This window comes from Pezoporus flaviventris, unplaced genomic scaffold, assembly GCF_033815535.1.
Source record: "Pezoporus flaviventris isolate CSIRO_AGI_PZ_B2104156 unplaced genomic scaffold, CSIRO_AGI_Pfla_v1 ptg000511l, whole genome shotgun sequence".
Lineage (NCBI taxonomy): Eukaryota > Metazoa > Chordata > Aves > Psittaciformes > Psittacidae > Pezoporus > Pezoporus flaviventris.
This window is the reverse complement of record NW_026893058.1, coordinates 18469-41240: the sequence shown is the minus strand read 5'-3', so window position 1 is coordinate 41240 and position 22772 is coordinate 18469. Positions and strand designations below refer to the sequence as shown.

At 58.9% G+C, this 22772-nt stretch overlaps 1 protein-coding gene across 1 annotated transcript; it reads right to left on the bottom strand.

Annotated features, from left to right (window-relative positions):
* Positions 1-449: 449 nt before the first annotated feature.
* Positions 450-22336, bottom strand: LOC133263885 (chromodomain-helicase-DNA-binding protein 8-like; the record flags this gene model as incomplete). The annotated part of the gene is made up of 18 exons (XM_061443745.1): positions 21698-22336; positions 19395-19775; positions 18099-18481; positions 17161-17275; positions 15681-15863; positions 14534-14602; positions 14198-14253; positions 14001-14118; positions 13217-13300; positions 12993-13130; positions 10885-11006; positions 9320-9563; positions 8432-8608; positions 7161-7304; positions 5645-5900; positions 3472-3685; positions 2071-2266; positions 450-617 (listed from the first exon to the last, which is right to left on the bottom strand). Coding segments are annotated over exons 1-18 (3651 nt in total), but the record flags the coding sequence as incomplete, so codon positions are not given.
* Positions 22337-22772: the final 436 nt, after the last annotated feature.

Below are 22772 nucleotides of genomic sequence, written 5' to 3'. Positions count from 1 at the left end.
GAGATGCTGAGACGACGCGCGTATTACCCCATACCCCCCATTACCCATAGCCCCCCGTTACCCCCCCATTACCCCATAGCCCCCATTACCCTCATTCCCCATAGCCCCCATTACCCCCCATTACCCAATTACCCCATTTCCCCCATTACCCCCCATTGCCCCACAGCGCCCCATAGCCCCCATTCCCCCATAGCCCCCCATTACCCCATCACCCCATAGCCCCCCATTACCCCCCATTACCCCATAGCCCCCATTACCCCATTCCCCCCATTACCCCATAGCCCCCATTACCCCATTCCCCCCATTACCCCATAGCCCCCATTACCCCCCATTACCCCATAGCCCCCTGTTACCCCCCATTACCCCATAGCCCCCATTACCCCATACCCCCCATTACCCCCCATTACCCCATTGCCCCATAGCGCCCCATAGCGCCCCACAGCACCCACCCCTGCCACGGCGCCCTCCCTTCCGCTCATGCTCTGCAGGACGGCGCGGTCCAGCCCCAGCTTGAGGCTGGCCTTGTCGAACATCTCCCGCTCGTAGGAGCTGCGCGTGATGAGCCGGTAAACCTTGACCGCCTTGCACTGCCCGATGCGGTGGCACCGCGCCTGCGCCTATGGGGCAGACCCACAGCGACCCATAGACACACCGCCCCATAGACACACCGCCCCATAGACACCCCATAGGGAGCCAGAGCTCCTGGGGAGGAGCCGGGAAACCTTGACCGCCTTGCACTGCCCCATGCGGTGGCACCGCGCCTGCGCCTATGGGGCAGACCACAGCGACCCATAGACACACCGCCCCATAGACACACCGCCCCATAGACACCCCATAGGGAGCCAGAGCTCCCATAGAGACCCCATTGAGACCCCATGTGAACTCATAGAGACCGCATAGGGACCCACAGAGACCCATAGGGACCCATAGATCCCCACAGAGCCCCACAGACCCCCATAGAGCCCCATAGGGCCCTTATAGTGACGCATAGAGCCCCATAGAGCCCCTATAGTGACCCACAGAAACCCATAGGGACCCATAGAGCCCCTAGAGTGACCCATAGAGACACCATAGGGACTCACAGAGCCCTTACAGCGACGCACCGAGACCCATAGAGCCCCATAGAGCCCCTATAGTGACCCACAGAAACCCATAGGGACCCATAGAGCCCCTAGAGTGACCCATAGAGACACCATAGGGACTCACAGAGCCCTTACAGCGACGCACAGAGACCCATAGAGCCCCATAGAGCCCCTATAGTGACCCACAGAGCCCCATAGAGCCCCTATAGTGACCCACAGAGCCCCATAGTGACGCACAGAGCCCCATAGAGCCCCTATAGTGACCCATAGAGCCCCAAAGAGCCCCTATAGTGACCCATAGAGCCCCTATAGTGACCCATAGAGCCCCATAGTGACCCATAGAGCCCCATAGAGCCCCTATAGTGACCCAAAGAGCCCCTATAGTGACCCATAGAGCCCCTATAGTGATGCACAGAGCCCCATAGAGCCCCATAGTGACGCAGAGAGCCCCATAGAGACCCCATGTGGACTCATAGAGCCCTTATAGCGACGCACAGAGACCCCATAGAGCCCCATAGAGCCCCATAGTGACCCATAGAGCCCCATAGAGCCCCTATAGTGACCCATAGAGACCCCATGTGGACTCATAGAGCCCTTATAGCGACACACAGAGACCCCATAGAGCCCCTATAGTGCCCCATAGTGACCCATAGAGCCCCTATAGTGACCCATAGAGCCCCTATAGTGACCCATAGAGACCCCATGTGGACTCCTAGAGCCCTTATAACGACGCAGAGAGACCCCATAGAGCCCCATAGTGACGCACAGAGCCCCATAGAGCCCCACAGAGCCCCATAGAGACTCCATAGAGCCCCACAGAGCCCCATAGAGACTCCATAGAGCCCCATAGAGACCCCATGTGGACTCATAGAGCCCCTATAGTGACGCACAGAGACCCCATAGAGCCACACAGAGACCCCATAGCGATGCAGAGCCCCCATAGAGCCCCATAGAGCCCCCTAGCGCCCCCCAGATCCCTGCCCCACACCTGGAGGTCGTTCTGGGGGTTCCAGTCCGAGTCGAAGATGATGCAGGTGTCTGCGGCCGTGAGGTTGATGCCCAGCCCCCCGGCGCGCGTGCACAGCAGGAACACGAAGCGCTCCGAGTCGGCGCGGCTGAAGCGGTCGATGGCCGCCTGCCGCAGGTTGCCCCGCACCCGCCCGTCCAGGCGCTCGTACGGGTACCTGGGGGGCACGGGGGAGGTTATGGGGGGTGGGGATGAGGGAACCAATGGGGGGTGGGGATGAGGGAACCAATGGGGGATGGGGATGAGGGAACTCATGGGGGGATGGGGATGAGGGAACCCATGGGGGATGGGGATGAGGGAACCAATGGGGGATGGGGATGAGGGAACTCATGGGGGGATGGGGATGAGGGAACCAATGGGGGGATGGGGATGAGGGAACTCAAAGGAGGGGTATGGGGGGGGCTATGGGGCTGAGGGAACTCATAGGGGGCTATGGGGGGCTATGGGGCTGAGGGAACTCATGGGGGGCTATGGGGGGGGTATAGGGCTGATGGAACTCATGGGGGGGCTATGGGAGCTCAATGGGGCTCAATGGAGCATCCAGCACCCATAGGACGTCAATGGACCCCAGTGGACCCAATGGACCCCAATGCCCCCCAATGGACCCAACGGCCCCAATGTCCCCCAATGACCCCATAGGACCCCAATGCAGCCCAATGGACCCCAATGTCCCCCAATGTCCCCCAATGGACCCAATGTCCCCCAATGTCCCCCAATGGACCCCAATGTCCCCCAATGACCCCATAGGACCCCAATGGACCCCAATGGCCCCCAACAGCCCCATAGGACCCCAATGGACCCCAATGGCCCCAGTGGACCCCAATGTCCCCCAACAGCCCCACAGGACCCCAATGTCCCCCAATGTCCCCCAATGACTCCATAGGACCCCAATGGCCCCCAATGGACTCAATGACTCCAATGGCCACCAACAGCCCTCAACAGCCCCCAATGGACCCCAATGTCCCCCAACAGCCCCATAGGACCCCAATGACCCCATAGGACCCCAATGGACCCCAATGTCCCCCAACAGCCCCATAGGACCCCAATGTCCCCCAACAGCCCCATAGGACCCCAATGTCCCCCAATGTCCCCCAATGACCCCAATGGACCCCAATGTCTCCCAACAGCCCCATAGGACCCCAATGGCCCCCAATGTCCCCCAATGACCCCAATGGACCCCAATGTCCCCCAATGTCCCCCAATGGACCCCAATGTCCCCCAATGTCCCCCAATGGACCCCAATGTCCCCCAATGTCCCCCAACAGCCCCATAGGACCCCAATGTCCCCCAACGGCCCCAATGTCCCCCAGTGTCCCCCATGTCCCCCAGTGCACCCCAATGGAGGCACATGGGGCGCCCCACCTCTTGTGGATGAGGTAGTCCTCGAGGATGTCGAGGCAGCGCACCATCTGCGAGAAGAGGAGCACCTTGTGCCCCCCGGCGCGGAGCTTGGGCAGGAGCTTGTCGAGCAGCACCAGCTTCCCCGCCGAGCGCACCATGGCCTGCAGGGGCAGGTCCGGGGGCGCCGCCGTGGGGCAGGAGGCCCGGAACTCAGCCAGGATCTTCTCCTCGGCACCTGCAATGGGGACAGGGGGGTTCTGGGGGTGAGGGGCATCAAGGAGCTGCTCTATGGGGGTTCTGTGGGGTGAGGGACATCAAGGAGCTTCTCTATGGGGGTTCTGTGGGGTGAGGGGCATCAAGGAGCTTCTCTATGGGGGTTCTGGGGGGTGAGGGACATCAAGGAGCTTCTCTATGGGGGTTCTATGGGGTGAGGGACATCAAGGAGCTTCTCTATGGGGGTTCTGGGGGGTGAGGGGCATCAAGGAGCTTCTCTATGGGGGTTCTGTGGGGTGAGGGACATCAAGCACCTTCTCTATGGGGGTTCTATGGGGTGAGGATGGAGGGACATCAAGCACCTCCTCTATGGGGGTTCTATGGGGTGATGGGTGGAGGGACATCAAGGAGCTTCTCTATGGGGGTTCTGGGGGTGAGGGGCATCAAGCACCTCCTCTATGGGGGTTCTGTGGGGTGAGGATGGAGGGACATCAAGCACCTCCTCTATGGGGGTTCTGTGGGGTGAGGGGCATCAAGGAGCTGCTCTATGGGGGTTCTGTGGGGTGAGGATGGAGGGACATCAAGCACCTCCTCTATGGGGGTTCTATGGGGTGAGGGACATCAAGCACCTCCTCTATGGGGGTTCTGTGGGGTGAGGATGGAGGGACATCAAGCACCTCCTCTATGGGGGTTCTGTGGGGTGAGGGGCATCAAGGAGCTGCTCTATGGGGGTTCTGTGGGGTGAGGATGGAGGGACATCAAGCACCTCCTCTATGGGGGTTCTGTGGGGTGAGGGGCACCAAGGAGCTGCTCTATGGGGGTTCTGTGGGGTGAGGATGGAGGGACATCAAGCACCTCCTCTATGGGGGTTCTATGGGGTGGGGATGGAGGGACATCAAGCACCTTCTCTATGGGGGTTCTATGGGGTGGGGATGGAGGGACATCAAGCACCTCCTCTATGGGGGTTCTGGGGGGTGAGGGGCATCAAGGAGCTTCTCTATGGGGGTTCTATGGGGTGGGGATGGAGGGACATCAAGCACCTCCTCTATGGGGGTTCTATGGGGTGAGGATGGAGGGACATCAAGCACCTCCTCTATGGGGGTTCTATGGGGTGATGGGTGGAGGGACATCAAGGAGCTTCTCTATGGGGGTTCTGTGGGGTGAGGGACATCAAGCACCTTCTCTATGGGGGTTCTGTGGGGTGAGGGACATCAAGCACCTTCTCTATGGGGGTTCTATGGGGTGAGGATGGAGGGACATCAAGGAGCTTCTCTATGGGGGTTCTGTGGGGTGAGGATGGAGGGACATCAAGCACCTTCTCTATGGGGGTTCTGTGGGGTGAGGGACCTCAAGGAGCTTCTCTATGGGGGTTCTGTGGGGTGACGGACATCAAGGAGCCTCTCTATGGGGGTTCTGTGGGGTGAGGGACCTCGAGGAGCTTCTCTATGGGGGTTCTGTGGGGTGAGGGACATCAAGGAGCTTCTCTATGGGGGTTCTATGGGGTGATGGATGCAGAACACAACAGGCTGGGTCTGAAGGACCCCAACCACCTTCTCTATGGGGTTTTCTATGGGGTGATGTGTGGATCCCTCCAGCTCCAATGAATGGAGAACACAACAGGCTGGGTCTGAAGGACCCCAACCACCTTCTCTATGGGGTTTCCTATGGGGTGATGGATGCAGAACACAACAGGCTGGGTCTGAAGAACCCCAACCACCTTCTCTATGGGGTTTCCTATGGGGTGATGGATGCAGAACACAACAGGCTGGGTCTGAAGAACCCCAACCACCTTCTCTATGGGGTTTTCTATGGGGTGATGGATGCAGAACACAACAGGCTGGGTCTGAAGAACCCCAACCACCTTCTCTATGGGGTTTTCTATGGGGTGATGGATGCAGAACACAACAGGCTGGGTCTGAAGGACCCCAACCACCTTCTCTATGGGTTTCCTATGGGCCCCCAGCCCCCTCGCCGGGGTTACCGTTGATGAGATAGGGGTGGTTGCAGCACTTGCGCAGCTCCATCATGGTGTTGAGCAGGTTGGGCATGTTGGTGTGCCCGGCCCCCTTGGCCAGGAAGGAGAAGTTCTTCTCCAGGATGGCTCGGTAGAAGCGCTTCTGCACGTTGGTGAGCTCCACCTCGATGATGGTCTCCTGCTTCGGGGCCAGGTTCTTCTCCACGTCCTCCTTGAGGCGCCGCAGCATCATGGGCTTCAGGATGGCCTGCAGCTTCTGGACCTATGGGGTGGGGGGGGGGGCAATGGGGGAGGTCAGTGGGGTGGGCGTCGCTATGGGGTAGGCAATGGGGTGGGCATCGCTATGGGGAAGGCAATGGGGAGGGCAATGGGGTGGGCATCACTATGGGGTAGCCAATGGGGTGGGCGTCGCTATGGGGTAGGCAATGGGGTGGGCATCACGACGGGGGAGGCAACGGGGAGGGCATCGCTATGGGGTAGGCAATGGGGAGGGCAATGGGGTGGGCATCGCTATGGGGTAGGCAATGGGGAGGGCAATGGGGTGGGCATCGCTATGGGGTAGGCAATGGGGAGGGCAATGGGGTGGGCATCGCTATGGGGTAGCCAATGGGGTGGGCATCGCTATGGGGAAGGCAATGGGGAGGTCTATGGGAAGGGAATTGCTATGGGGTAGCCAATGGGGAGGTCAATGGGGTGGGGATGGGGATGGAATCACTATGGGGTAGGCAATGGGGAGGTCAATGGGGTGGGCATCGCGATGGGGTAGCCAATGGGGAGGGCAATGGGGTGGGCATCGCAATGGGGTAGGCATTGGGGAGGGCAATAGGGTGGGCACCGCTATGGGGGAGGCAATGGGGAGGGCAATGGGGTGGGCATCGCTATGGGGTAGGCAATGGGGTGGACATGGGGAGGGAATTGCTATGGGGTAGGCAATGGGGAGGGCAATGGGGTGGGCATTGCTATGGGGTAGCCAATGGGGAGGTCAATGGGGTGGGCATCGCTATGGGGCACCCAGTGGGGAGGGATGCAGGGAGAGCATCCCTATGTGGTACCCAATGGGTGATGATGCTGATGGATGCAGGGAGAGCATCCCTATGTGGTACCCAATGGGTGATGATGCTGATGGATGCAGGGAGAGCATCCCTATGTGGTACCCAATGGGTGATGATGGGGATGGAGGGATGCAGGGAGAGCATCCCCATGTGGTACCCAACGGGTGATGATGCTGAGGGATGCAGGGAGAGCATCCCCATGTGGTACCCAACGGGTGATGATGCTGAGGGATGCAGGGAGAGCATCCCCATGTGGTACCCAACGGGTGATGATGGGGATGGAGGGATGCAGGGAGAGCATCCCCATGTGGTACCCAACGGGTGATGATGGGGATGGAGGGATGCAGGGAGAGCATCCCCATGTGGTACCCAACGGGTGATGATGGGGATGGAGGGATGCAGGGAGAGCATCCCCATGTGGTACCCAACGGGTGATGATGCTGATGGCCCCTCTCCCCCCGCCCAGGTACCTGCTCCTCGGTCTTGAGGTCCCCAAAATCCTTGAGGAATTCCGCTTCCGATGGGAACTGGGAGGGCTCCAGGAAGTGCAGGAGGCTGAAGAGCTCCTCCACCGTGTTCTGCAGCGGGGTGCCCGTCAGCAGCACCTTGTGCTCCTATGGGGGGACCCGCCAAAAACCCATTGAACACCAGTAAAAACCATTAAATACCAGCAAAAACCATTAAATACCAGCAAAAACCCATTAAATCCCACCAAAACACATTAAATACCAGCAAAAACCCATTGAACACCAGCAAAACCCATTAAATACCAGCAAAACCCATTAAATACCAGCAAAAACCCATTGAACACCAGCAAAAATGCATTAAATACCAGCAAAAACCATTAAATACCAGCAAAAAACATTAAATACCAGAAAAACCCATTAAACACCAGCAAAACCCATTAAATACCAGCAAAAAACCATTAAATACCAGCAAAAACCATTAAATACCAGCAAAACCCATTAAATACCATCAAAAACCCATTGAACACCAGCAAAAAACATTAAATACCAGCAAAACCCATTAAATACCAGCAAAACCCATTAAATACCAAAAAAACACATTAAATACCATCAAAAACCCATTACATCCCATCAAAACCCCTTTATCCCCCCAAATCCCCTTCATCGCCCCCAACTCCCCCTTTATCCCCCCCAAATCCCCTTCATCCCCCCACACCCCCTTTACCCGCCCCAGACCCCCTTTACCCCCCCAGACCCCCTTTATCCCCCTGAGACCCCCTTTATCCACCCCACACACCCCCTTTATCCCCCCCCACACCCCCTTTTCCCCCCCAGACCCCTTTACCCCCAAAACCCCCTTTATCCCCCCACACCCCTTTATCCCCCACACACACCCTTTATCCCCCTTCATCCTGCCCCACACCCCCTTTACCCCCCACACACCCCCTTTATTCCCCAAACCCTCTTTAAGCCCCCCAGACCCCCTTTCTCCCCCCAAACCCCCTTTATACCCCCCAGACCCCCTTTATCCGCCCCCACACCCCTTTATTCCCCCCCAAACCCCCTTTAAGCCCCCCAGACCCCCTTTCTCCCCCCAAACCCCCTTTATCCCCCCACACACCCCCTTTATCCCCCCCCACACCCCCTTTATCCCCCCCCACACCCCCTTTCTCCGCCCCAAACCCCCTTTATCCCCCCCCACACCCCCTTTATCCCTCCCCAAACCCCCTTTATCCCTCTTTTCCCCCCCCCAGCCCCCGGGGGTGCTCCCCCACCAGGTCCATGTGCTTGAGGCTGTCAAGCAGCTTGCAGTTGCGGTTCTTGAGGCGATGGGCCTCGTCGATGACCACGCAGCGCCACTCGATCTCGCGCAGCTCCGGGCACTCCGACAGGATCATCTCGAACGTCGTGATGAGCGCGTCGAACTTGTAGGCCCCGGGGATCAAACGGCCCTAAAGGGGGGCAATGGGGGGCAATGGGGGGCAATGGGAGTCAATGGGGGTCAATGGGGGTCAATGAGGATCAATGAGGATCAATGGGAGTCAATGGGGGGCAATGGGAGTCAATGGGGGGCAATGGGGGTCAATGGGGTAAAGGGGAGTCAATGGGGGTCAATAGTGGTCAAGGGGAGTCAATGGAGTCAATGGGGGGCAAAGGGGGTCAATGAGAGTAAATGGGAGTCAATGGGTCAATGGGGACAATGGGGTCAACAGTGGTCAACAGGAGTCAACAGGAGTCAATGAAAGTGAATGGGAGTCAGTGGGGGGAATGGAGTCAATGGGAGTCAATGGGGGGCAATGGGGGTCAGTGGGGTCAATGTGGGTCAAGGGGAGTCAATGGGGTCAATGGGAGTCAATGGAGTCAATGGGAGTCAGTGGACTCAATGGGGGGCAATGGGGGTCAAGGAGAGTTGATGGGGTCAATGGGAGTCAATGGGGATCAATGAGGTCAGCTGGAGTCAATGGGGGGCAATGGGAGTCACTGGGAGTCAATGGGGTCAATGGTGGTCAATGGGAGTCAATGGGAGCCAAAGGGAATCAACGCGGTTCAATGGGGTGGAGATACAGAAGCGGGATGACGCCGTGGGGCTGGGACAGGGGTCAGCGACGACGCCGTGGGGCTGGAATAGGGATCGCCGTGGGCCCCCCCCGCCAGCCCCATACCCTGCTGTCCTTGCAGTACATCTCGTACTGCTGGATCATCTGGCGCGAGGCGAGGCTGCCGTGGTAGACGATGGTGTTCATCTCGGTCCAGGTGTTGAACTCCCTCTCCCAGTTGGTGATGGTGGAGAGGGGGGCGATGACGAGGAAGGGCCCCCGGATGCCCCCCTTGTAGACCTCCTGCAGGAAGGCGATGGACTGGATCGTCTTGCCCAGGCCCATCTCGTCGGCCAGGATGCAGTTCTGCCTGCGGGGGGGAGGAAGGGGAGACCATGGGACCCATCGTCATCGTCATCGTCGTCATCGTCACCATTGGACGTGGTACCCATCGTCATCGTCGTCATCGTCATCATTGGACTTGGTACCCATCGTCATCGTCACCATTGGACGTGGTACCCATTGTCATCGTCACCATTGGACGCGGTACCCATCGTCATCGTCGTCATCGTCATCATTGGACTTGGTACCCATCGTCATCGTCACCATTGGACGTGGTACCCATCGTCATCGTCACCATTGGAGGTGGTACCCATCACCATCATTGTCATCGTCATCACCATTGGACGTGGTACCCATCGTCATCGTCGTCATCGTCATCATTGGACTTGGTACCCATTGTCATCGTCACCATTGGACGTGGTACCCATCATCATCCTCACCATTGGACGTGGTACCCATCGTCATCGTCGTCATCGTCATCATTGGACTTGCTACCCATTGTCATCGTCACCATTGGATGTGGTACCCATCATCATCGTCACCATTGGACGTGGTACCCATCGTCATCGTCACCATTGGAGGTGGTACCCATCACCATCATTGTCATCGTCATCACCATTGGACGTGGTACCCATCGTCATCGTCGTCATCGTCATCATTGGACTTGGTACCCATTGTCATCGTCACCATTGGACGTGGTACCCATCATCATCCTCACCATTGGACGTGGTACCCATCGTCATCGTCGTCATCGTCATCATTGGACTTGCTACCCATCGTCATCGTCACCATTGGACGTGGTACCCATCGTCATCGTCACCATTGGATGTGGTACCCATTGTCATCGTCACCATTGGACGTGGTACCCATTGTCATCGTCATCATCGTCGTCATCGTCGCCATTGGACTTGGTACCCATCGTCATCGTCACCATTGGACGTGGTACCCATCGTCATCGTCATCATCGTCATCATCACCATTGCACGTGGTACTCATCATCATCGTCATCATCACCATTGGAGGTTGGTACCCATCGTCATCGTCATCATCACCATTGGAGGTGGTACCATCATCATCATCATCATCATCCCCATTGGAGGTGATACCCATCATCATCGTCGTCACCATCATCATCATCATCATGATCACCATCATCCCCATTGGAGGTGGTACCCATCATCATCACCATCATCACCATCATCCCCATTGGAGGTGGTACCCATCACCATCACCACCATCATCATCATCGTCACCACCATCCCCATTGGAAATGGCACCCAACACCATCCCCCCCCCCCATCCCCATGGCCACCCCCCACCTCCACCCCCATGGGGAGCCCTCCCCTTACCGGTTGTACCAGTTGAAGAGCAGCCAGTTGACCCCTTCCAGTTGGTACTCCCGCAGTTGGTTGTGGTTCTTGTACTCGTGCCGCAGCTCCAGCTTCTGCCACGACCCGGCCTGGGGGCGGGGCTGCGACGGGGAACAAGGGGGACACGTGACCCCAAGGCCCCATAGACCCCTTCAGACACAGCCCCGTTGACGTACATTGACCCCACACCCCCTTTAGATGCCACCAAAACCCCGTAAGGATCATCCCCATTGACTTCCATTGACCCCAAACACCGCCGAGACCCATCCCCATTGACTTCCATTGACCCCCAAACCACCAAGACCCCACAGACCCCTTCAGACCCAGCCCCATTGACTTCCATTGACCCCCAACACCACCAAGACCCCCCAGACCCCTTCAGACCCATCCCCATTGACTTCCATTGACCCCCAAACCACCAAGACCCCACAGACCCCTTCAGACCCAGCCCCATTGACTTCCATTGACCCCCAAACCACCAAGACCCCCCAGACCCCTTCAGACCCAGCCCCATTGACTTCCATTGACCCCCAACACCACCAAGACCCCACAGACCCCTTCAGACCAAGCCCCATTGACTTCCATCAACCCCAAACCCCCTTTAGACACCACCAAGACCCCATAGACCCCTTCAGACCCATACCCATTGACTTCCATTGACCCCAAACACCACCAAGACCCCACAGACCCCTTCAGACCAAGCCCCATTGACTTCCATTGACCCCAAACACCACCAAGACCCATCCCCATTGACTTCCATTGACCCCCAACACCACCAAGACCCCATAGACCCCTTCAGACCAAGCCCCATTGACTTCCATTGACACCCAAACCACCAAGACCCCACAGACTCCTTCAGACCCATCCCCATTGACTTCCATCAACCCCAAAACCCCTTCAGACCGATCCCCATTGACTTCCATTGACCCCAAACCCTCTTCAGACCCATCCCCATTGACTTCCATCGACCCCAAACCCCCTTTAGACCCATCCCCATTGACTTCCATTGACCCCAAACCCTCTTCAGACCCATCCCCATTGACTTCCATCGACCCCAAACCCTCTTCAGACCCATCCCCATTGACTTCCATTGACCCCCAACACCACCAAGACCCCACAGACCCCTTCAGACCCAGCCCCATTGACTTCCATTGACCCCCAACACCACCAAGACCCCATAGACCCCTTCAGACCAAGCCCCATTGACTTCCATTGACCCCCAACACCACCAAGACCCCACAGACCCCTTCAGACCCAGCCCCATTGACTTCCATTGACCCCCAAACCACCAAGACCCCACAGACCCCTTCAGACCCAGCCCCATTGACTTCCATCAACCCCAAAACCCCTTCAGACCGATCCCCATTGACTTCCATTGACCCCAAACCCTCTTCAGACCCATCCCCATTGACTTCCGTCGACCCCAAACCCTCTTCAGACCCATCCCCATTGACTTCCATTGACCCCAAACCCCCTTCAGACCCATCCCCATTGACTTCCATTGACCCCAAACCCCCTTCAGACCCATCCCCATTGACTTCCATTGACCCCAAACCCTCTTCAGACCCATCCCCATTGACTTCCATTGACCCCAAACCCCCTTCAGACCCATCCCCATTGACTTCCATTGACCCCAAACCCCCTTCAGACCCATCCCCATTGACTTCCATTGACCCCAAACCCTCTTCAGACCCATCCCCATTGACTTCCATTGACCCCAAACCCTCTTCAGACCCATCCCCATTGACTTCCATTGACCCCAAACCCCCTTCAGACCCATCCCCATTGACTTCCATTGACCCCAAACCCCCTTCAGACCCATCCCCATTGACATCCATTGACCCCAAACCCTCTTCAGACCCATCCCCATTGACTTCCATCGACCCCAAACCCTCTTCAGACCCATCCCCATTGACTTCCATCGACCCCAAACCCTCTTCAGACCCATCCCCATTGACTTCCATCGACCCCAAACCCCCTTTAGACATCCCCGAGCCCCCCCAGCCCCCTCCGGAAGCACCTTACGAGCCCCACGGGCGCTCCCATGGGCCGCTATGGGGCAGGAATTGACCCCCCCCCCAGCTCACCAAGCGTTTGAGCTCCGGGTTGCGGGCCTGGATGCGCTTGAACTCCCCAATCTTGGCTTCGTCCACGTCCTCCTGCAGCTCCCACGTGCTGTCCTCGTAGGGCAGGGAGCACCACTTGACCAGGTAATAGACCACGGGCTGGAAGGGAAGGGCGCCGTGGGCACGGGCCCCATGGCCCGGGCTCGGGGTCCCTGCCCCACTGGAGCCTCTCGCCCCTCCAGCACCTCCCCGTTGTCCTTGTCCACGCTGTGGGACTCGTCCAGGATGCGGTCGACCTCCACGTAGTCGGGGTTGAAGGGCTCTTCGTCCTGCGGGGACCAGGAGGGGCCACAGTGGGCCATAACGGGCCATACTGGGCCATACTGGGCCATAAAGGACCACAGTGGACCACAAGGGACCATAATGGCCCACAAAGCACCATTGAAGGACCATAATAGACCATAAAGAACCATTAAAGGACCCCAAAGAACCACATAGAACCATAAGGAACCATGACAAACCATTAAAGGACCCCAAACAACCATATAGGACCATAATAGATCATAAAGGACCATTAAAGGACCCCAAAGGACCATATATGACCATAATAGACCATAAAGAACCATTAAAGGGCCATGAAGGAGCACAATGACCCATAAAGCCCCATTAAAGGACCCCAAAGGACCATATAGGACCCCAAAGCCCCATTAAAGAACCCCAAAGCCCCATTAAAGGACCCCAAAGGCCCAGTCAAGGACCACAAAGCCCCATTAAAGGACCCCAAAGCCCCATTAAAGGACCCCAAAGCCCCACTGAAGGACCCCAAAGCCCCACTAAAAGACCCCAAAGCCTCACTGAAGGACCCCAAAGTCCCACTGAAGGACCCCTAAGCTCCACTGAAGGACCCCAAAGCCCCATTAAAGGACCCCAAAGCCCCACTAAAAGACCCCAAAGCCTCACTGAAGGCCCCCAAAGCCCCACTGAAGGAGCACAATAGCCCCTATAGCCCCTATAGGACCCCATAGGGACCTCCTGGAAGAAGTGCCTCATCTGGCTCATCTTGGTCTTGAAGCGCTTGAGCTTCTGGTGGATCCTCTTGTCCTTCTCCAGCTGGGCAATGGTGGCCCACTCACAGTGCAGGTAAGAGCTGGGGGGCACAGGGCAGGCTAAGAGCAGCGCCCCGATTGGCTGCCGCCACCGCCGCCGCCACCCCATTGGGCACTCACTAGTTCTTGTACTTGACGAAGAACTCCTCCGACTCCACCAGTTGGCCCGAGGGAAGCTATGGGGAAAGGGGGGGCATCAGGGCAAGGCAGGAGAGCTGACCCCAAGCCAGCCCCATTGACCCCAAACCCCCTTTAGATGCCCCCAAGACCCCATGAGCATCATCCCCATTGACTTCCATTGACCCCAAACCCCCTTTAGATGCCACCAAGCCCCCATAAGGATCATCTCCGTTGACTTCCATTGACCCCAAACCCCCTTTAGATGCCACCAAGGCCCCATAGACCTCTTCAGACCCATCCCCATTGACCCCAAACCCCCTTTAGGGCCCCCCTCACCTCTTTCTTGACCACCCTCATGGACAACACCTTGTCCACAATGGCTGCGTCCTCCTCACTGGGGTTCTCCTATAAGAGACACAAGACAAGGCCAAATGGGTGCCCATGGATGACCCAATGGGTGACCATGACCCAATGGGTGCCCCAATGGATGACCATGGATGACCATGCCCCAATGGCTGCCCACAGTTGACCACGACCCAATGGGTGGCCATGGATGACGACGACCCAATGGATGCCCACGGATGACCCAACCAATGACCATGACCCAACGGGAGACCCAACCCAATAGCTACCCATGGATGACGACGACCCAATGGGTGGCCATGGATGACAACGACCCAACGGATGCCCATGGATGACGACGACCCAATGGCTGCCCATGGATGACCCAACCAATGGCCATGACCCAACGGGAGACCCAACCCAATGGCTGCCCATGGACGACAACGACCCAATGGGTGGCCATGGATGACAACGACCCAACGGATGCCCATGGATGACGACGACCCAATGGATGCCCATGGATGACGATGACCCAATGGCTGCCCATGGATGACCCAACCAATGACCATGACCCAACGGGAGACCCAACCCAATGGCTGCCCATGGATGACGACGACCCAATGGATGCCCATGGATGACGACGACCCAACGGATGCCCATGGATGACGACGACCCAATGGCTGCCCATGGATGACCCAACCAATGACCATGACCCAACGGGAGACCCAACCCAATAGCTACCCATAGATGACGACGACCCAATGGGTGGCCATGGATGACAACGACCCAACGGATGCCCATGGATGACGACGACCCAATGGCTGCCCATGGATGACCCAACCAATGGCCATGACCCAACGGGAGACCCAACCCAATGGCTGCCCATGGACGACAACGACCCAATGGGTGGCCATGGATGACGACGACCCAATGGCTGCCCATGGATGACCCAACCAATGGCCATGACCCAACGGGAGACCCAACCCAATGGCTGCCCATGGATGACGACGACCCAACGGCTGCCCATGGATGACCCAACCAATGACCATGACCCAACGGGAGACCCAACCCAATGGCTGCCCCAATGGATGCCCTCGCTTGACCACGCCCCAACGGGCCCCATCCCTGGAGCTGCCCCCACCACAAAGAACTGCATGGAGGGCAGGGCGTCGCCGTCGGGCTCCGGGGGGGGCGGCGCCGGGGGCTGCTCGGGACGTGTGGGGCCGGTGACGTCGAGCTCCTCGTCCTCCTCGTCGTCGGTGATCTTGATGTCCAGGTCCTCCGTGTACTTCTTGCGCTTCACCTGCCGGTTGGAGCGGCGCTTCTGGGGGGGGAGAGCACAGGGGGGTCAGGGGAGTGGGGATGTGGGGCTGGGATGGGTCTAGAGATGGAAACTGAGGTGGTTGTGGGGCTGGAGATGGGGTATGGAGATGGGCATGGGGCTGGAAACGGGTTTAGAGCTGGGGATGGATGTGGTTATGGGGCTGGAGATGGGTTCGGAAGTGGTTATGGACGTGGGTATGGGGCTAGAGATGGGCTCCGGAAATGGTTATGGGGCCGGAAATGGATTCTGGAAATGGTTATGGGGCTGGAGATGGCTCTAGACGTATGGATAAACGTGGTTATGGGGCTGGAGATGGGTTCCGGAGATGGATGTGGGGCTGGAAATGGGTCTAGAGGTGGGGATGGGATTGGGGATGGGGCTGGACATGGGTTCTGGAAATGGTTATGGGGCTGGAAACGGGGTCTGGAGATGGAGATGGATGTGGGGCTGGAGATGGGTTCTGGACATGGATGTGGGGCTGGAGATGGGGTCTGGAGGTGGATGTGGGGCTGGAGATGGGGTCTGGAGGTGGATGTGGGGCTGGAGATGGGGTCTGGAGATGGATGTGGGGCTGGAGATGGGGTCTGGAGATGGATGTGGGGCTGGAGATGGTGTCTGGAGGTGGATGCGGGGCTGGAGATGGGTTCTGGACGTGGATGTGGGGCTGGAGATGGGCTCTGGACGTGGATGTGGGGCTGGAGATGGGTTCTGGAGGTGGATGTGGGGCTGGAGATGGGGTCTGGAGGTGGATGTGGGGCTGGAGATGGGGTCTGGAGGTGGATGCGGGGCTGGAGATGGGGTCTGGAGGTGGATGTGGGGCTGGAGATGGGGTCTGGAGGTGGATGCGGGGCTGGAGATGGGGTCTGGAGGTGGATGCGGGGCTGGAGATGGGTTCTGGACGTGGATGTGGGGCTGGAGATGGGTTCTGGAGGTGGATGTGGGGCTGGAGATGGGTTCTGGAGGTGGATGCGGGGCTGGAGATGAGTTCTGGACGTGGATGTGGGGCTGGAGATGGGGTCTGGAGGTGGATGCGGGGCTGGAGATGGGGTCTGGAGGTGGATGCGGGGCTGGAGATGGGGTCTGGAGATGGATGTGGGGCTGGAGATGGGGTCTGGAGGTGGATGTGGGGCTGGAGATGGGTTCTGGAGATGGATGTGGGGCTGGAGATGGGGTCTGGAGGTGGATGCGGGGCTGGAGATGGGGTCTGGAGGTGGATGCGAGGCTGGAGATGGGTCCAGGCTGCATGGATGGCCCCATAGGTGCCTATGGGGGTGCCGGTGGTGCCGCTGCCCCACACCTGGACACTGGGCTCCTCCTCCTGGCGCGGGGAGGGCGCGGGCAGGACCTCGGCGTCGGAGGTGTCCGAGGACGCGTTCCGCTTCCGCTTCTTCCCCACCACCGGCGTGATGGTGCTGAGGGGGACACAGCGGGGTCAGGGGGGCTATGGGGCACAATGGGGGGCAAGGGGGACACAAGGGGGGCAATGGGGACACAACGGGGTCAGGGGGGCCTATGGGGCACAATGGGGGGGCAACAGGGACACAAGGGGGGCAATGACCTCAATGAAGCTCAATGGGGACACAATGGGGTCAATAAGCACACAATGGGGTCAATGGGCACACAATGGGGTCAATGACCCCAATGGAGCTCAACAGCCCCAATGGAGCTAAATGGGCACACAATGGGGCCAATGGGCCAGCAATGGGGCCAATGACCTCAATGGAGCTCAATGGGGTCAGTGGGCACACAAAGGGGTCAATGAACACACAACGGGGTCAACGGCCTCAGTGGAGCTCAATGGGGCCAATGGGTGCACAATGGGGTCAACTGCCTCAATGGAGCTCAATGGCCTCAATGGGCACACGATGGGGTCAACGGGCACACAATAGGGTCAATGACCTCAAGGGAGCTCAATGGCCTCAATGGAGCTCAATGGGCACACAATGGGGTCAACGGCCTCAATGGAGCTCAATGGGGTCAATGGGCACACAATGGGGTCAACGACCTCAATGGAGCTCAATGGGCACACAATGGGGTCAACGGCCTCAATGGAACTCTATGGGGTCAACGGGCACACAAGGGACTCAGTGGAGCTCAATGGGGTCAACGGGCACACAAGGGACTCAATGGAACTCAACGGGCTCAACGGGCACCCAATGGAGCTCAACACCTCCAAGAGAGCCCTACGCCCTCAACGCCCCCCAACTCACCCAACACCCCCCCGCCATCCCTCACCTGGGTTTGCTCCTGCCTTTACTCCTGGCCCCGCTTTGCCCTTTGCCCTTCCTGCTCCTCTCGTCCTTGGCGCCGCCGGCGGCGCGGTCCCCTTTGCGGCGCCGCTTGCGCTCGGCGTCGTCGTCGGGCCGCACGTGGGGCAGCTCGTCCTCGTTGAGCACGCGGGGGATGTTCTGCTCGCCGCGGGCCCGGGCGCGGGCAATGGCCTCGGCCACGATGCGGTTGGCTTTCTCCTGCTTCTTCTGGTGCTCCAGCTTGCGGCTCTCCTCGGTGGCGCCGCGCGGCGCCGCGGCGCTGCCGCCGCCCGGGGGGCAGGAGAGCTCCGGGGTGCTCAGCACCTTCACCACGGAGAGGCCGGAGGAGGCGCCTGGGGAGGCGGTGGTCTGGAAGGGAAAGGGAGGCAATGGGGTTATGGTTGATGCGGTCGGGGTTGAGTCAATGGGGGCGTGGCTGAGTCAATGGGGCTAGGGTTGACTCAATAGGGGTGTGGTTGAGTCAATGGGGCTAGGGTTGAGTCAATGGGGGCGTGGTTGAGTCAATGGGGGCATGGTTGAGTCAATGGGGGCATGGTTGACTCAATGGGGGCATGGTTGACTCAATGGGGGCATGGTTGACTCAACAAGAACATGGTTGAGTGAATGGGGGCATGGTTGTGTCAATGGGGGCATGGTTGTGTCAATGGGGGCATGGTTGTGTCAATGGGGGCATGGTTGAGTCAACAAAGCTAGAGTAGAGTCAAGGGGGTCATGGTTAAGTCAATGGGGGCATGGTTGAGTCAATGGGGTCACGGTTGACTCAATGGGACTAGGGTTGACTCAATGGGGGCATGGTTGAGTCAATGGGGGGCATGATTGAATCAATGGAGTTATGGTTAATTAAACAGAAGCATGACTGATCAATGGGGCTAGGGTTGAGTCAATGAGGCTAGGACTGAGTCAATAGGAGTATGGTTGAGGCAATGGGGGCACGGTTGAGTCAATGGGGTCATGGTTGAGTCAATGGGGTCATGGTTGAACCCAATGGAACCAACACAAGTCCTAAAACCAACCCCAACGGGACCAAAACTGGCCCCAATGGGACCAAGAGCGGACCCTAAATGACCAAAACTCAACCCAACAGAACCAACACGAGGCCTGAAACCAACCCCAACGGGACCAAAACTGGCCCCAATGGGACCAAGAGCGGACCCCAAATGACCAAAACTCAACCCAACAGAACCAACACGAGGCCTGAAACCAACCCCAACTCCAACACTGGGCCCCAAACCCCCCGAACTCGACCCAACCCCGTGCCCACCTGCGGCTGCAGCACCACCTTGAGGGGCACCGTCACCCTCTGCCCGCCGCCGGCCACCACCTGCGGCACCGAGGACACGGTGACAGGCGCCCCTTGCCCGCCGGGGGGCGCCGCCTGCAGCACCTGGATCTTCTGTGGGGCGCCCCCTTGGTGGGCGCCGGCGGGGTGCTGCACCTGGAGCTGGATGGTGACCACCTTGGTGGTGGTGGCGGCGGCGGTTGGGGGGCCGGGGGCCCCCTTGGCCGGCCCCACGGCGCTCACTTGGCTGCCCTGCAGGACCAGTTTGCCGGGCAGGGTGCCCAGCACCACGTGGCGGTGGCCGGCGGGCACCGCGGCGCCGGGGGGCTGCTGGAGGACCAGGGTGATGCGCTTGGATTCGGCCTATGGGGCGGAGGGGGGGGAGAAAGGGGGGGGAAGGGAAAGTTATGGGGGGGGTCGCATTGGGGACCCCGTAAGGCAACCATGGGGAACCGGCCTATAGGGGTTCTTGAGCTTGGAGACCCCATAACCCAACCCTATAGGGGTTCTTGAGCTTGGAGACCCCATAACCCAACCCTATAGGGGTTCTTGAGCTTGGAGACCCCACAACCCAATCCTATGGGGGTTCTTGAGCTTGGAGACCCCATAACCCAATCCTATGGGGGTTCTTGAGCTTGGAGACCCCATAACCCAACCCTATAGGGGTTCTTGAGCTTGGAGACCCCATAACCCAACCCCATAGGGATTCTTGAGCTTGGAGACCCCATAACCCGGCCCTATAGGGGTTCTTGAGCTTGGAGACCCCATAACCCAACCCTATAGGGGTTCTTGAGCTTGGAAACCCCATAACCCAACGCTATAGGGGTTCTTGAGCTTGGAGACCCCATAACCCAACCCCATAGGGGTTCTTGAGCTTGGAGACCCCATAACCCAACCCTATAGGGGTTCTTGAGCTTGGAGACCCCATAACCCGGCCCTATAGGGGTTCTTGATCTTGGAGACCCCATAACCCGGCCCTATAGGGGTTCTTGATCTTGGAGACCCCATAACCCAACCCTATAGGGGTTCTTGAGCTTGGAGACCCCATAACCCAACCCTATAGGGGTTCTTGAGCTTGGAGACCCCATAACCCGGCCCTATAGGGGTTCTTGAGCTTGGAGACCCCATAACCCAACCCCATAGGGGTTCTTGAGCTTGGAGACCCCATAACCCAACCCCATAGGGGTTCTTGAGCTTGGAGACCCCATAACCCAACCCTATAGGGGTTCTTGAGCTTGGAGACCCCATAACCCGGCCCTATAGGGGTTCTTGATCTTGGAGACCCCATAACCCGGCCCTATAGGGGTTCTTGATCTTGGAGACCCCATAACCCAACCCTATAGGGGTTCTTGAGCTTGGAGACCCCATAACCCGGCCCTATAGGGGTTCTTGAGCTTGGAGACCCCATAACCCATCCCTATAGGAGTTCTTGAGCTTGGAGACCCCATAACCCAACCCTATAGGGGTTCTTGAGCTTGGAGACCCCATAACCCAACCCTATAGGGGTTCTTGATCTTGGAGACCCCATAACCCAACCCTATAGGGGTTCTTGAGCTTGGAGACCCCATAACCCATCATTGGGCACCCCATAACCCAACCCTATGCATGCTCTTCACCCTGGGAGCCCCATAACCCAACCCTACGGATGCTCTTCACCTTAGGAACTCCATAACCCATCATTGGGCACCCCATAACCCAACCCTACGGATGCTCTTCACCTTGTAGACCCCATAACCCATCATTGGGCACCCCATAACCCAACCCTATGGATGCTCTTCACCTTGGAGACCCCATAACCCATCATTGGGCACCCCATAACCCAACCCTACGGATGCTCTTCACCTTGGAGACCCCATAACCCATCATTGGGCACCCCATAACCCAACCCTATGGATGCTCTTCACCTTGGGAACCCCATAACCCAACCCTACGGATGCTCTTCACCTTGGAGACCCCATAACCCAATATGGAGACCCCATAACCCATCATTGGGCACCCCATAACCCAACCCTACGGATGCTCTTCACCTTGGAGACCCCATAACCCATCATTGGGCACCCCATAACCCAACCCTACGGATGCTCTTCACCTTGGAGACCCCATAACCCAATATGGAGACCCCATAACCCATCATTGGGCACCCCATAACCCAACCCTACGGATGCTCTTCACCTTGGAGACCCCATAACCCAATATCGAGACCCCATAACCCATCATTGGGGACCCCATAACCCATCCCTATAGACCCCACATCGCCCCCCACCCCCCACGATAGTACCCCTCACCTGATTGGCCGCTGGCGCCGCTGTGGCTCCTCCCCCTTTGCCGCCGCTCACCCCGGCCTTGACGGGCTGCAGCACCAATTGCTTGACGGGCCGGGCGGCCTGGACCAATCGGTGCACGGCGGTGGGGGGCGTGGCCACCGAGGCCCCGCCCCCGGGCCCCGCCCCCACCACGGAGACCCCGGCTCTCAATGGGGCAGCCCCAGCCAGGACCTTGGCCAGGGTCACCTTGGCCCCGCCATTGGTGGAGGAAGGGGCGGGGCTGGTGACGTCAGGGGCGGGGCCGGTGACGTCGGCGGCCACGTGGGGCTTCAGGAGGAGGAGCTTAGGGGGGTTGGGGCAAGATGGCGGCGGAGGGGGCGGGGCCGCCCCCGTGGCGCCCATGAAGGGGTTGAGCTGCCCAATCAGCTCCTGCTCCGGCGGGTCGGGGGGCGGAGCTAAGGGGTCCTCGTTGGGTTGGCCAATGGGAGGAGGGGGCGTGGTCAGGGCGTCGTCCGCCATTGGCTGGGGAGGGGGCGGCGGGGCGGGGCCGAAGGCGTCGTCGGCCAATGGGTCGAGGGCGAAGAGGTTGGGGTCGTCGAAGAGGTCCATGATGGGGTCGGCCATGTTGGAGGCGGCGGCCAATGGGAGAGCAGGGGCGGGGCTTGAGGCTGCGGAGAGAGAGGGGATTGGTCAGAGAGGGGCGGGAAGGAGCCAATGGGGGGCAAGCGGGGGGGGCAATGGGGGGACCGGTAATGCGGTAACGGGGGGCAACGGGAGCCCGGTTATGGGGCAGTGGGGTCACCAGGAGCCCAGTTATGGGGCAGTGGGGTCACCGGGAGCCCAGTTATGGGGCAATGGGGTCACCGGGAGCCCAGTTATGGGGCAGTGGGGTCGCCGGGAGCCCAGTTATGGGGCAGTGGGGTCACCGGGAGCCCAGTTATGGGGCAGTGGGGTCACCGGGAGCCCAGTTATGGGGCAGTGGGGTCACCGGGAGCCCAGTTATGGGGCAATGGGGTCACCGGGAGCCCAGTTATGGGGCAATGGGGTCACCGGGAGCCCAGTTATGGGGCAGTGGGGTCACCGGGAGCCCGGTTAT